We start from the raw sequence: 13,441 nt of genomic DNA on the forward strand, positions 1-13,441 counted from the left end.
CTCACATTCATAGTTATTCTTTCATAACACCACCTCATAAAGTCTCGTTTTTATTCATTCCTTTTGAGCATGTAGACTGAAAACATTGCCCAAGATCTGTAAAAGATTAAACAATAAGCAGTTGAGGCATTTTTTTTTCAAGGTTGCTTCGAGCCACTGTACAAGACTTTCCAAGATTCCTTCTCTAGTTATTCATTAAACACATGGTGGTTACAATACAGTGACTCTGGGATTTCCCCAGCTGCAAAGTTATGCTTGCACTGTACACTATATATCAGTCGCTGCACTCTGAACGGGTCAATTACATTTACAGAAGGCTGTATGCAGAAGTTGAAAAGAGGTTGAATTGCCATAACTGGTATTGGGTGTATTAAAATGAAAGAAAAAAAAAATAGCAGGTGCTTATTTGCACCTGCTATTAAAAATACTTTAATGCACACAGAAAAAAAATCAAGTAAACATGTGGTCATTTGTCAACTGACTTGCATGGCAAAGACCAGAGCAGGTGAACGCCAAATTTAGACGCATGTCTGTTGCTGTTTTGGGCCTGCAAAGGGGGGCAGTCAAGTTCAGATTGGGTGCAGCTGAAGTACTGGCACAGCAGTGAGAGACGCGTGATTTCACGGGAACTATATTTCATAAGGTGAGATTAGAGCCTTTGTTTACTGTTCGGTGAAGCGTGAATGATTCATTGGAAGTGGCGGACGAAGTGTCGCTTTGTGCATGCCCTAGTTCAGCATTTCTTTGAAACTAATGCAAAGTTCGTTTCTTGCCGTGTATTAAAGTTGAAGTCCGCCTGCTCGGCTGTGAGAACTGTACAAATGTAAATGTTTCTGTGAAAAAGACTCCCTTGAATTGAATTTCTTTGAACTACAGAAGAAGCGTCTTTCTGGAAACTTACTGATCACTTCAAATCTTCTATTATATGGCTAAAGTGTCATATGAAAGCATTCTGAGAACTTTGTTTTTTTTTTGGTTAGAAGTGTCTTTCTGGAAACTGACTGGTCACTTGACCAGTGTCATATGAAAGCATTCTGAGAACACTCTTAATATACTTGACATCAAAGATGACTTGTAACACAAAACCAGAACAATGCAAGTAAAACATTCAGCACGTGTTCACATGAAAGCTTTTATTTACCTCTAGGACAATGGACCTATCAGATGACCTAGACGAGGAAGATGAGCTTCTAGATGCTGCAATCCAACGGAGCATTCAGGAATCGTGTAAAGACATCGCCTCCCTCGGAAGGTGTGATGTTCACATAAAAAGTTGCCTTTTGGAATCTTGAAATAAAGCAAATATACAGTGTTATTACCAACTACCTTTTCTATCCTGCAAATAAATCCAGTGTGGAACATCAAAAGATCTTGGATGCAATATTCCGAGGTGAAATTTCCCTCTAGATTTGATGCTTGCTGTAAATCAATTAGGTTGAATGGAAAATACACAAGAAAAAGTGAACTATTTTATTTGGGTGAATTGCACTGTAAGATGAAGATAATTAGCTATGTTGCTAAGTGCGAGATCATTTCATCTGGCCCCACAGGCGATCTCTTTGCTCTGCAGGAGCTGTCGGATTATCCTGCTGCATTCACGGAGATGGATACCAAGGGGTGGTTCCCAATTCATAGGGCTGCTGTCCAGCAGTCTGTGCAGGTGCTGGAGATGGTACTTTATGGTGAGCTAGAGTAGAAAGTCCACTGCTGTAGTTCAAAAGGAAATGTGCTTTTATACAACATTTCAATAATCAAAAAAATGTATTGAGTAACTTAAATTTTAGACACAATACCGCAATTATCTGGCTTTGCTTGGAAAATTTTCACCGGCAAAGCAAAAATGGTCACAGAATCAACCGTTGCATGTCTCGGAGCAACACAGTAGGATATACGTCTACATAAATTCAGATAAATAAAACTTATAAACTTTCTTATAAATAAAACTTTCTTGTCCATACTTGCATTTTTAAACGTATTCCAAAAGTTTCTCGTCCACACTGAAACAACACTAAAATTACAAACACATAATAAACCCTCACTGAGATGATACCGAGAGACCAGGCATAATAATGTTATTCTTCTGGCACAATCCTTTTATTAGCAAAATATCCCACCACTTAGTGCGTCCAGGTTGCATTCAATTGCCATTCCATGTACGGTCTAAAACGCCTCATATTTTGCAACAGGAAGTGGATAAGATTTTATTTTTTAGAAACCTTCACACTTCCCTGGCATCCTCTAACAAATCCTTCCCTCGCGGGTCAAAATGACCCGAAGCCCTAAAATTATACTTTTTTTTTTTGTCCAGAAAGCTTATATCATTTCATTTTTTATAATATTTTTCTTTTTTTTAATGAAATTATTTTGGAGATTTTATTTTATTTATTAATTCTATTTACCTTTAAAATTACTAGATTTTATCAATAAATAATATAATATAAGCACATTCTTCACATTCAACTTAAATTCAAAATAATTCTCCAATACATGTAATAACCAGCTCAAAATATCACACATTGGGTCAATTTGGGTGTCTCTGCTGACCTCTTGTGGAAAAAAAATAATATAACATGATATTTCATGACCCTTGTAGGAGCAAATGAGCTGTTCCGCTGGGTCCTAAAGTCAATTCTCGAATGCATCTCCTCAGAATGCATTCAGATACACATGAAGAGATTACAATTATTTTTTTGGTAAAGTTTTAACATTTTATTTTTGAGCATTTTTTAGGTTTTTCTATACATACTGAAGCATTCCTCTCATTCCTAAGGGGGTCAAATTGACCCGTGAGGGAAGGATTTTTTTATTTTATTTTATTTATTGAAACCACATAAACTCCTCGAATCTAGTCAATTTTGTGTGTGTGTGTGTGTGTGTGTGTGTGTGTGTGTGTGTGTGTGTGTGTGTGTGTGTGTGTGTGTGTGTGTGTGTGTGTGTGTGTGTTTGTATTCGTGGTTCAAGTGTGACAAAAATCCTGAGGTCTTGGACCACGCCGATGAAATTGTCAAGAATACAATTTCTTTAAAAAATAATTTTCGGGTCCAAATGTCCCGAGGGAAGGATAGATGTTACATTTTTTAATGTCTGGAAGTAAAGTAAATTTTGCAAGTACATTTTCTATAATTTTTGCAGGAACATAATATGAAGATTCATACAAACTAATATTTATCTTTAGCAACACTGTGCACATACCGGTATGAACATGGTCATCTATTAGTACAGTTTGTGCCATATGACGTTATGCGTTATCGTTTTCAGATACCTCCATTTTCACAGTTCACACTAAAACACGAAAACAACTTTTTCAAATGGATCCACTTGGGAGAGCATCTACGGAAGGCAAAAACATAGAGAAAAAGGAAGCATTTTCAATTGCATCCATATTAGTTTTGACGTTTGGTTGAGTAAATGATTCAATGACTCACTTGTTTAGTTCCTGAATGAATAACGGTTTTTGAACAAATCATTTGAGTGAATGATTCAGCAACTCATTGACAATGGCAGTGACGTTACTGAATTAACAAAAAAGACTTTCAAATTCAAGTCAGATATATTCATATACTCAGTGGTTTGGTTGAAAAGCTTCTTACAGGTTGAGTTTGGAGGAGGAGACGGCAGATGGAGAGACACCACTGATTTTAGCGACTCAAGCTGGGCTGGTGGAGATTGTTAGCACTCTGCTTGAGCACGGAGCTTCGCCTAATAGGATCAACAGCAAAAATGAATCTCCTTTATTATTGGGTAGGTTCTCGTTTGCAATTTTATAGAATTCAATTTATAGTCTTTAGTGCCTTGGTAATAAGTTCCTGTTTTGTTTTGGAGCTGTACGAACAGACTCATTTGAAATCGCCTTTACACTTATATCACGAGGAGCATCAGTGAACCAAGCCTGCCCTAAAAAGTGGACGGCCATTCATGAGGCAGCCAAGGTGGGCTGTAGCGACATACTTGCGCTCCTGCTGCAACATGGAGGAAACGTCTTGGAGACAGACCAGCATGGAGTGACGCCCATGGGGATTGCCGCGGAGTACTCACAAGCAGAAGCGCTGGACATCCTTATTCACTATGGTAAAAAAAAACAGATGATGTTAGTTGATATTCACAAAGGAAGAATGCAGTTACAACATTATACATGTAACTTAAAACCAGTAAACTAACCGAATGATGTCCTCCGCACCAACAGGTGGAGATGTAAATGCTCAGGCTCCAAATGGAGATAGTGTGCTATATGACGCTGCTGGTTCTGGCAATCCTGACTGCATTGAGCTTTTACTACAACATGGGGCCGATCCTAATGTCGCTAGTCTTTCCTTGCAGCTTCCCATCCACCATGCAGCATACAAAGGGCATTACCTGTAAGTTCAAAGAAATATGCTACTCCTTTGCTAGTTGTCAACCCTGATCTCTTACTAAAGTTATAATGGACTTTGGAACTTGAAGCCGACTAGAGACAGGACTATCACTGAAAGATTTGTCTGGAGAGAACAAATCTAATCAGAAATCAATACATTTCACTGTATACACTACTGTTCACCTCAATAGATTTTTACATAAACCCCTAACCCAGGGGTTCTCAACACTGGCCTTCAAGATCCACTTTCCTGCAGTTTTGCTCCAACCCTGATCAAAATGACCTGCCTGTATCTTTCTATTAATCATGAAGAGCTTGATTAGCTTGTTCAGGTGTGTTTGATTAAGATTGGGCTAAGCTCTGCAATTAAGTGGATCTCAAGGGTCAGAATTGAGAACCCCTGCGCTAACCCAATGTACAGTATTAAAGAGGTCCTATTATGCCCTTTTACAAAGTATTGATTATGTTTTTGGGGTGTACTAGAAAATGCTTTCATGCTTGATTGTTCAAAAAACATTATTTTCCCACCATATTTTACATTACAGCAGCACCTCTCTCACGTCTGGCTCGATGAAGCCCCTCCTTCCAAAATACGAAACGTCCTGTGATTGGTTAGCTGGCCCAGTGTCTTGTGATTGCCACCGTTTAGCGTGCATTCAGAAAATGTCCCGCCCCTCCATAACCATGAGTTTTACTCAGATTTAAATACTAACCCTCTGGTGCTCTTCGTTTAGGGGTTGCATTGGTTGTCTTCCCGGTCAAAAGTGACCGGACACCTAAAAATTTTACTTCCTCCACCCCAGTAAAACCAATGCAATTTATTTTTCAATTTTCATTTTAATTTTGTATTTTGGGATGATTTGATGGTATTTTTTTAATATTTATGCAATAATTATGGTCTATTTTTGCCATTGAAAATTATACAAAACATTTTTTGGTAATTTTTTTAAAAAATTTATTATTGCATTGTATTTCAGTTAAAATAGAGACTAGGCTTTCAAAACATTTTTTTTTTGAAGGCAGATTAGCGCCCTCTTTTGGAATGATTTAAGAAATCATGCAACCATGTGTGTAACCACTAGAGGTCTATAATTTTTTTTAAAATGTTTTTTGATGGATTTGAATCTATATAAAAAAAATCTCAAAGACTATTTATTATACAGTTTTAGATATTTTTTTTGTTTGTTAGAAATATAGATTTTTTTCTGTGAATTTGTGTTTTTGCAGATTTCCCATTCATTTCCTATGGTGGTCATTTTTGACCGAAGAGCACAAGTGGGAGTATTCTTTTAACGACCACTTAGCACGCTTGAATCATGCCCTCAATTTCTTTGTGTTTACATACCTAATGCTAGAAAAGTCACCAAGTTTCATATCATTCTGATGAAGCTGTGATTTTTAAAAATTCAAAATGTGGTTCATAGGTTTAAGTTTATAAAATACTGTTATAAAATATCTCCCTTTGGAGTGGACTTTGAGCTTTGTAACCTTGCACATCTTTTTTATGCTCAAACAGCAACATTGCACACTAACTAAAGTTGAAAAAGCATAATAGGACCCCTTTAAATGTTGAGTAACTGTCCCACCACCATAATTTTCTTCAGAAAAGTGTTAAAATCAAGTTGTACAATCTCTTTTCAGTGCCTTGAGAATGTTAATCAAAGTAACCACAAAGAGAGCGCTCCATCTCTCAGGCCAGAGCCCAATTCATACAGCTGCAGATGGAGGCCATGTCCGATGTCTGGAGCTCCTGGTGGACAAAGGTTTCGACGTTAATGCTCTTCTAGACGCACACATTTCTGAGAAATATGGGGACATGCGAAAGACCGCTTTGTACTTTGCGGTCTCCAATGGAGATGTGACCGGCACCCAGTTGCTGTTAAATGCCGGAGCCAAAACGGATCTAGATCCTCTGCGCTGCCTCCTAGTGGCGGTGAGAGCTGGGAGGTACGAGATTGTCAGGATTCTCCTAACCGGCCAAGCAGATGCGAACTGTTACTTCACAGCGGTCAATGACACAGTGTTTCCCACTGCCTTACAATACTGCCTGAGGGATGAGATGATGATGCGGCTGCTGTTAAATAGTGGTTATGATGCAGAAAAATGCTTCTGTTGTCCTCATGATTCAACATGGGGTCACTCCTCAGAACACACCAGCGAGAAGATTCCAGTAAGTTCACCACTAATGTCTCTGTTCCAAAACCTAGCAAGTTGCCAATGTATGCGCACTCCAAATGGTGGTTGGTCCAAGTGTTTTTGTAAGTGTATGTTCATTGAATACTTAAAAGTATCAATAAAAAGTTTATTAAAATTGACTGTTTCACTCAATATATGCTACTTAAAGTCCCCCTGTGGTGAAAATCAAGTTTGTTTATATGCCATATGTAACATAGACACATAGTAATATGTAATATGTCTATGTGGTGTTTTTAATATGCTTTAAACAAACCATGTGCAAAATCATAAGTCAACACCATTGTTTTCTCTTTAAAACTAGGGCGAATCAAAGACAGTCTCAACAACGTGGTTTGAAATTGCTGGTGTTTCTGACGTCACAAACTATTGACTACAGGGGGACTTTAAGATTGTGACATTAGCTTAGCAACATGCTAATAGAAAACTCTATTGAAATCAATTGGGAGTCAAATCTCCTACCCACTTTTTGAGCTGATTTCTATGTAAAGCATTGCAAATTGTCCCAATATTTGTATTTTTATACTAAAGATTATTTGGGGAATTAACAACAAGCAGTAGAGAAACGGGGTACTTCACTAGGTTTTGGAACAGCGCTGATATATTTTAACGGGATCATGAATTAAGAAATCAACTTTCCCTTGAGCTTTTGATATATAAAAGGTCATGGTAATATAAGAATATCCTGTAAGTTTCAGAGCTAAAAAACGTCCTTGTTAGTCATAGAAAAGCTTTTATTGACAGCTGGCTCAGCAAAGAATCAATCTGCGAATTTGTGACGTCAGAGAGCAGCGAAACACCGCTTCAACAGAAGAAGAACGCCTAAAGGCCCTTTCACACCGGACGCGTAACGAAAAAGCGAAGCGGAAAAAGCAAATATTTCGTGTGCGAATAGTTCGCGTCAAAACCATTCACATCAGCCGCGACGCAAGTTTGTGACGTTTCAGAGCTCCAACATTCCAAAACATTCGCGCCGACAGCTGAGAAACACGGACACGTAATCATTCAGTGGAGACGAGCTTTTAATTTTCTTTAAAAGACAGAAGGTTTTGGGTGCACCCAGTCTAAAAGAACAGAGTCTGAAGGGGAGGATGCTAATCTACAGGAGCTAAAACTTTATCATGGCCGGTTACGCACGTACTTTCAAATGTCCGTGGGACAATTTGAGGAGCTCCTCCAGACAGAGACGGTAGCAGCGCATCTGACCACACACACACACACACACACACACACACACTAAAGGAACGGCTCGATCCGGAGCTGCTGTGTTTCCAGTTGAGTCACAATGTAAACATTTAAGTGCCACAGTCGTACTGACGGAAACACATTCACTTTCCATAGTCGCAGACGCAATTAGATTTAAAAAAAAAAAAATCAATTTATTGATTATAATATCTGTAGCCTAGTGGGCAAACACAGCTGCATCTGTACAGCTGTAAACACAACTACAGCTGTAATCTCGTGAGAAATGCCATACCTGGCAAAGGTTAATGTTGATTGAATGGCTAATGACATCAACTGGACATTTCGTCACCTTTGTTTCCTTGTACGTCACCTATTGTTTCCCACGACCAATCGCTTATTGTACCCCCAAGTTGTAAGTCGCTTTGGATAAAAGCGTCTGCTAAATGCATAAATGTAAATGTATGTGATTGGTTTAAGCCTTTTCTGTCGCTGCGAGTGTTAAAAAAAAAAATCGACATCGAAACGAAAAAAATAAACATAGTTTTTTCGCCACAGCACATTCGCGTTTGGTGTAGAAGCACTCATTACACAAACAGCTGATCAAAAAATAAAACCATCGCGCAAATTATTCGCGCGTCAAAATCGCGTCCAGTGTGAAAGGACCTTAATTCTGTAGGTGCGCCCACCTGCTTGCACCTGACATGTTATAGATAAACACAGGCCTAAGCTAAACCGGACCGAAGTTCCAAGCAATAAACATGCCGTTGAAGATTACAAAATATTGTGCAGTGCCTGTTTGTGGAAGAACACAGTCGCATCTTCCGAACTCGATGAAAAGCATAAGAATGATGAAGAGTCTTTGTTTTGAGGTGATGGGGGCGTTTACAGGTTCGCGTTCCTTCCTCGTGGACGATTTGCATACGAATCGACTTGCGTGCGCGTGGGTGTGGTCACATTAAAGATAACGAGGCTCCGCTGGAGGAACTGTGCCTCTCTCTGTTTTCATATGGATTACATAAACAGAGAATATATTTTTTAAATATAAATTACTTCATTTAAAAGTGGACATTCCAAACTATATAAAGAGATATCGGTCGTGTCTGTGTGGCAAGTTTTCTCTGAGTTCTGAGTTCATTTTCAGACGCATTTCAGAATGGACATCACAGGGAGACAGGCGGGAGAACGCACATCCTGTTTGTTTTCTTTATTTAGTGAAAAGCACAACATTTAGTTTTTATTTTGAGTGTACACCAATAAAAGTAGACACTTTAAGCTTTGTAAAGACATATCGTTCATGTCTGTGAGGCCAAAAATGACGGAGTATTTTAAGTTGTTTTACACTGTCATGAGTGAAAATCCGGCCAAACGCGCAGCCGCGTTTCTCGGGTTCTAAGGGTTAATGAAGACATTTTGCGACCCCTGTGGGCGAATCGTTCCAGTTGCCGTTTTTCCCACACGTTTTAAAAAAACCCATGTCTACTGACGGGGGATCCAAAGCACATTATAATATGCAAAACTGTTATCTAATCATAGTAGAGCCCTGCATGGGCCTCAAAACTAGGCCCTAGCCCGGCCCTGGCCTGAGACGCTGAGGCCCTAGCCCGGCCCTGGCCCGAGACGCTGAGGCCCTAGCCCGGCCCTGGCCCGAGACGCTGAGGCCCTAGCCCGGCCCTGGCCCGAGACGCTGAGGCCCTAGCCCGGCCCTGGCCTGAGACGCTGAGGCCCTAGCCCGGCCCTGGCCCGAGACGCTGAGGCCCTAGCCCGGCCCTGGCCCGAGACGCTGAGGCCCTAGCCCGGCCCTGGCCCGAGACGCTGAGGCCCTAGCCCGGCCCTGGCCTGAGACGCTGAGGCCCTAGCCCGGCCCTGGCCCGAGACGCTGAGGCCCTAGCCCGGCCCTGGCCCGAGACGCTGAGGCCCTAGCCCGGCCTGTGTCCAACAGCTCATCAAAATTATCAGCCCGAGTCCGACTGGAGCCCGTTTTTTTTTTTTATCCTCCCTATTACACATTAGTTGCAGCCATTAAAATAGTTCAGTTTTGTTTTTAATGTCAAAGTAGTTATATTTAGTTTTGTTTCTTTATTAAGTTAATTTAGACAAATGTTTGAATTATTTTGTTGCTTGTTAAATTAAAGTTTTTGTTCTTTAAAGTGACGACCAAGCGGCCAGCGGCCGACAGTGAGTTAACCCAACGCTTTAGCCTCTCAAATCAACACTTGTCAAAGTAGTTAGGCTAGATTTCGTTTTGTTTCTTTATTAAGTTAATTTAGACAAATGTTTGAAGCATTTTGTTGTTTGTTAAATTAAAGTTTTTGTTATTTAAAGTGATGACCAAGCGGCCAGCGGCCGACAGTGAGTTAACCCAACGCTTTAGCCTCTGAAATCAACACTTGACTTGTCTTGCTTATAAAATCCATATAAAACGCTTAAAGCATAATTTAAACATTTAGCCTACTATTACCGCCATCACAGTAAAAAGGAATTTTTGACAAGATGAGGCAGGCAGATCGCAATGGCGCGCGCAAACGAAACGGGCTACACAATCTAAACAAATAATAAAAATAAAAAAACAGGCTGGTTGTCTTACCTACCTCTCCGTGAAATGAATATAATTCCCTTCAATTCCCGTGCTATATGCACATTTAATGGAGTTCATGTCAACGAAAGCAACCGATATGAGCATTTTATTCATCAGCTCATTTCAACATCAAAGACCGAGAACGAGAACATTATGAGAACGAGCGACCTAAACACTGGTAAGAGCCTTTAGTCTCATTAGTTTTAATGAAGATGGTTGTGTTTTTGAGCATCTAAGACTTATTTGCGGCGATGCGTGTTGCATAGTGCCGTACTCTAAACACTGTGCGAGTCAGTCTTGACAGTTGAAGGCGTTTACTTCCAAGTCTTCAATGCGGCACGCCCATAAAAACAGAGCGTTCCAGGAGCTAGACTCAAAACCAGGGTAGAAAATAGCCTATTACTTATTCATTATGATGTTTTTGAATGTAAATTTCACGTGAACATCATAAGTTGACCTCAGAAAACAGTATATTGAAAAAAAGCCAGTTCAATTCACCCCTTTAAGCTATCTTACCTCTGATGGAAATTTGTTTTCATCTGTATACATGGCCTATGTATCTTTACTTCTCTCTCTATCTTCTGTTGCATCTAGTTATGTGATTTCATCAGCGTCTCTTGGCTAGTACAAAACTCTGGAAGAGCTGTGAGGGTTCTCCTCGACTATGTCAATCATGTTCCCATTTGCTCAAAGCTGAAAATGGTTCTAAAGAAGCATAGAGAGTGGGCTGAAATTTCAGACATTTTGGGTGAGTAGCATAAACAGTTCTAGCATGGACACTTAAGCTAAACTTACAAAAATAGGAATGACATAGCATTAGATAAATTATAAACTTACAGTAATTAAAAAACGTTTTCTCATGGATGTATGACTTTCCCAGGGAGTCCTCGTTCACTGCAACACCTATGCAGACTAGTCATCAGGAGAGAGATGACCCCTCGAAGGCTGGGCGACCCAAAGTTTATAAACTCGGGTCCTTTCCCACCAGGACTGAGAAGCTACTTGATGTACAAAGAATATGATTTGTATGGAAAAATCCTATGTCAGGAGTGATGGTTTCTTCTCAAGATAAACGTTAAGGAGAAAGCACTTTTATTCAGAAATTAACATTTGATTTGAGGTTGACATGACCAGAGGTTTCGCTAGTTGTCCATCATGAGTTTAAAAACACTTAAAAGTGTGAATGTTAAGTGTTTTTAACACAAAAATGTGAATTTTGCATCACTTCAAAAGGACTTTGTCTCCAAAGGAATGTATTGGTGCTATTTGTGCAATAACAATGTTCTAACTGTTGACAAAACAGGATTATATCAGATAAAAAAATAAAAGGGTTGATGCCTGTTCTATGAATTCAGGCTGCACTGCTTTCTACTTAGTGCCACATACAAAAGTACAATCAAGATGTTCCATTTGTTTTCTTGTTAACTTTAATACAGCACTTTTAAAACACACACACACAGATTATTGTGTCTATGACATTGACCATGTGATTACATGTCACATATCAGCACTGCTAAACTGTGGACCTAGAATGACCTGCATTATCACAATTGAAGTAACTAAAGCATGTCATATCTATTTATAGCTTTATGCCCTTTTAACATAAAGCATGTTCGGCAACCTGTCAAGGAGAAACCTTTGACTTGTGTATAAATCACAATCTCACCACCGAACCTTGTGATAAACTCATATTTGTAGTTTACTGTGTACTTATCTGTGCCTGTTCAAGTACACATGATAATTTCATCTGATAAAGATGATTAACTTTTGAAAAATGTAAGCAAATCATGACAGTGCAAATGTTTTTTTTGGTTCCGGGAGTCCTGAACAGTATGGTTTACTTTACCATGGTTACTAATCAAAAAGTCTCAATATTGCATAATGCCAACTTTCAAGAAATCAGTACATTTTTTTGAAGAGAACCTGGGAAAAGTACTTAATCCACAAATAGGCAATACCAATTAGCATTAAAAAGTAGCAGTAGGGTACAACGGGGCTAAATGCGCACCGGGATAAAAGGCGCCTTCAATTTTATTTTCCTCTAAACCACTAGATGGCACAAAAAAATCGGCGCATCACTTTCCAAAACATCCGCTTTTCAAGATGTGCATAGGCCTGTCACGATAACAAATTTTGCTGGACGATAAATTGGCAAGAAATTATTGCGATAAACGATAATATTGTCGTTCTGAGAACCTTTTCATCTAAAATAATGATAATGGCATAATAATGCAGGTACACCTTTTCAAAGATCAATAAACTTTTATTTCTAAAGACTATTTAACCCTGATCATATAATATAAAAACGGATGCTGGAAATTATCGCGGCCGGAAAAATAATCGAGCTAATTTTTTTTATTGTGCGATTAATTGATTTATTGACTATCGCGACAGGCCTAGATGTGCATGGAAATTTGTCTGATCCTTGATGTGATCGCGAGCAGCAGCGCAAAGTTGATTCTGTGCTAATTAGATCTAATATTTGATGTATTTAAAAAATATTGTAGATTTAAGTAGCAAATGAGAATATATTTATTTTGAGACAAAGATGTTATTAAAGATTTTCAGTTCGGTTCATGCTAATTAAAGCAACAGTTTTCTGTCAATAACAAGAACATGTAAAACGATGGTATTTGGGGTAAAAGTCAAAAGGCAAAAGACATGATAAAACACATGATAATAAACAGCTGGATGACTTTTCCACTTGTTGGCATGACATGGATAGATTCAGATGGAAAAGATCATATATTAAGCTGGGTGTTCACCTTAAAGATAAATCACCATATTTATAATGAAACCATATTTAAAAAAAATTATCATAATGAAATATAATTTATTGTTGCTACTGTAAAACTATATTAAATTATTATGGGATCTCCTTAAATGCTCTCAGAAAATTAATAAAATAATTAAAAATATTTTAAAATATTTTTGTTTCTGTATTTTATAATATATTTAATATTCACATTTTAATGGCAGTGTATTTATTGAAGATTTTATTTTTTATCTATCAAAATAAACTAAAGAACTTTGCTAAAGTGATTGTTGAAAGTAAAACATATTTTAGCTTAAGTATTTGTATAAATAATGTGTCTAAAAGAAAGTAAAAGTATACTTTCGAACATACTGATCGAACA

The 13,441-nt window shown here is 38.5% G+C and overlaps 1 protein-coding gene across 5 annotated transcripts; it reads left to right on the top strand.

The window, feature by feature from the left end:
* Window positions 1-535: 535 nt before the first annotated feature.
* LOC307121593 (ankyrin repeat and SOCS box protein 15-like) lies at window positions 536-12,073 on the top strand. 5 transcript variants are annotated; one of them, XM_079809225.1, is made up of 10 exons: window positions 550-643; window positions 1,148-1,252; window positions 1,353-1,390; window positions 1,551-1,682; window positions 3,583-3,741; window positions 3,823-4,068; window positions 4,184-4,355; window positions 5,993-6,521; window positions 10,899-11,052; window positions 11,185-12,073. In XM_079809225.1, the coding sequence occupies exons 2-10, from the start codon at window positions 1,152-1,154 to the stop codon at window positions 11,355-11,357; spliced, it is 1,704 nt and encodes a 567-aa protein (XP_079665351.1). In that variant the 5' UTR covers window positions 550-643; window positions 1,148-1,151; the 3' UTR covers window positions 11,358-12,073. The 5 variants fall into 5 exon arrangements, with proteins under 5 accessions (XP_079665353.1, XP_079665349.1, XP_079665350.1 ...); XM_079809227.1 differs by lacking the exon at window positions 1,353-1,390 and having other exon boundaries at window positions 536-643; window positions 3,871-4,068; XM_079809223.1 differs by having other exon boundaries at window positions 544-643; window positions 1,353-1,682.
* Window positions 12,074-13,441: the final 1,368 nt, after the last annotated feature.

The sequence above is a fragment of the Gobio gobio genome (assembly GCF_949357685.1).
Source record: "Gobio gobio genome assembly, chromosome: 25".
Taxonomy (NCBI): domain Eukaryota; kingdom Metazoa; phylum Chordata; class Actinopteri; order Cypriniformes; family Gobionidae; genus Gobio; species Gobio gobio.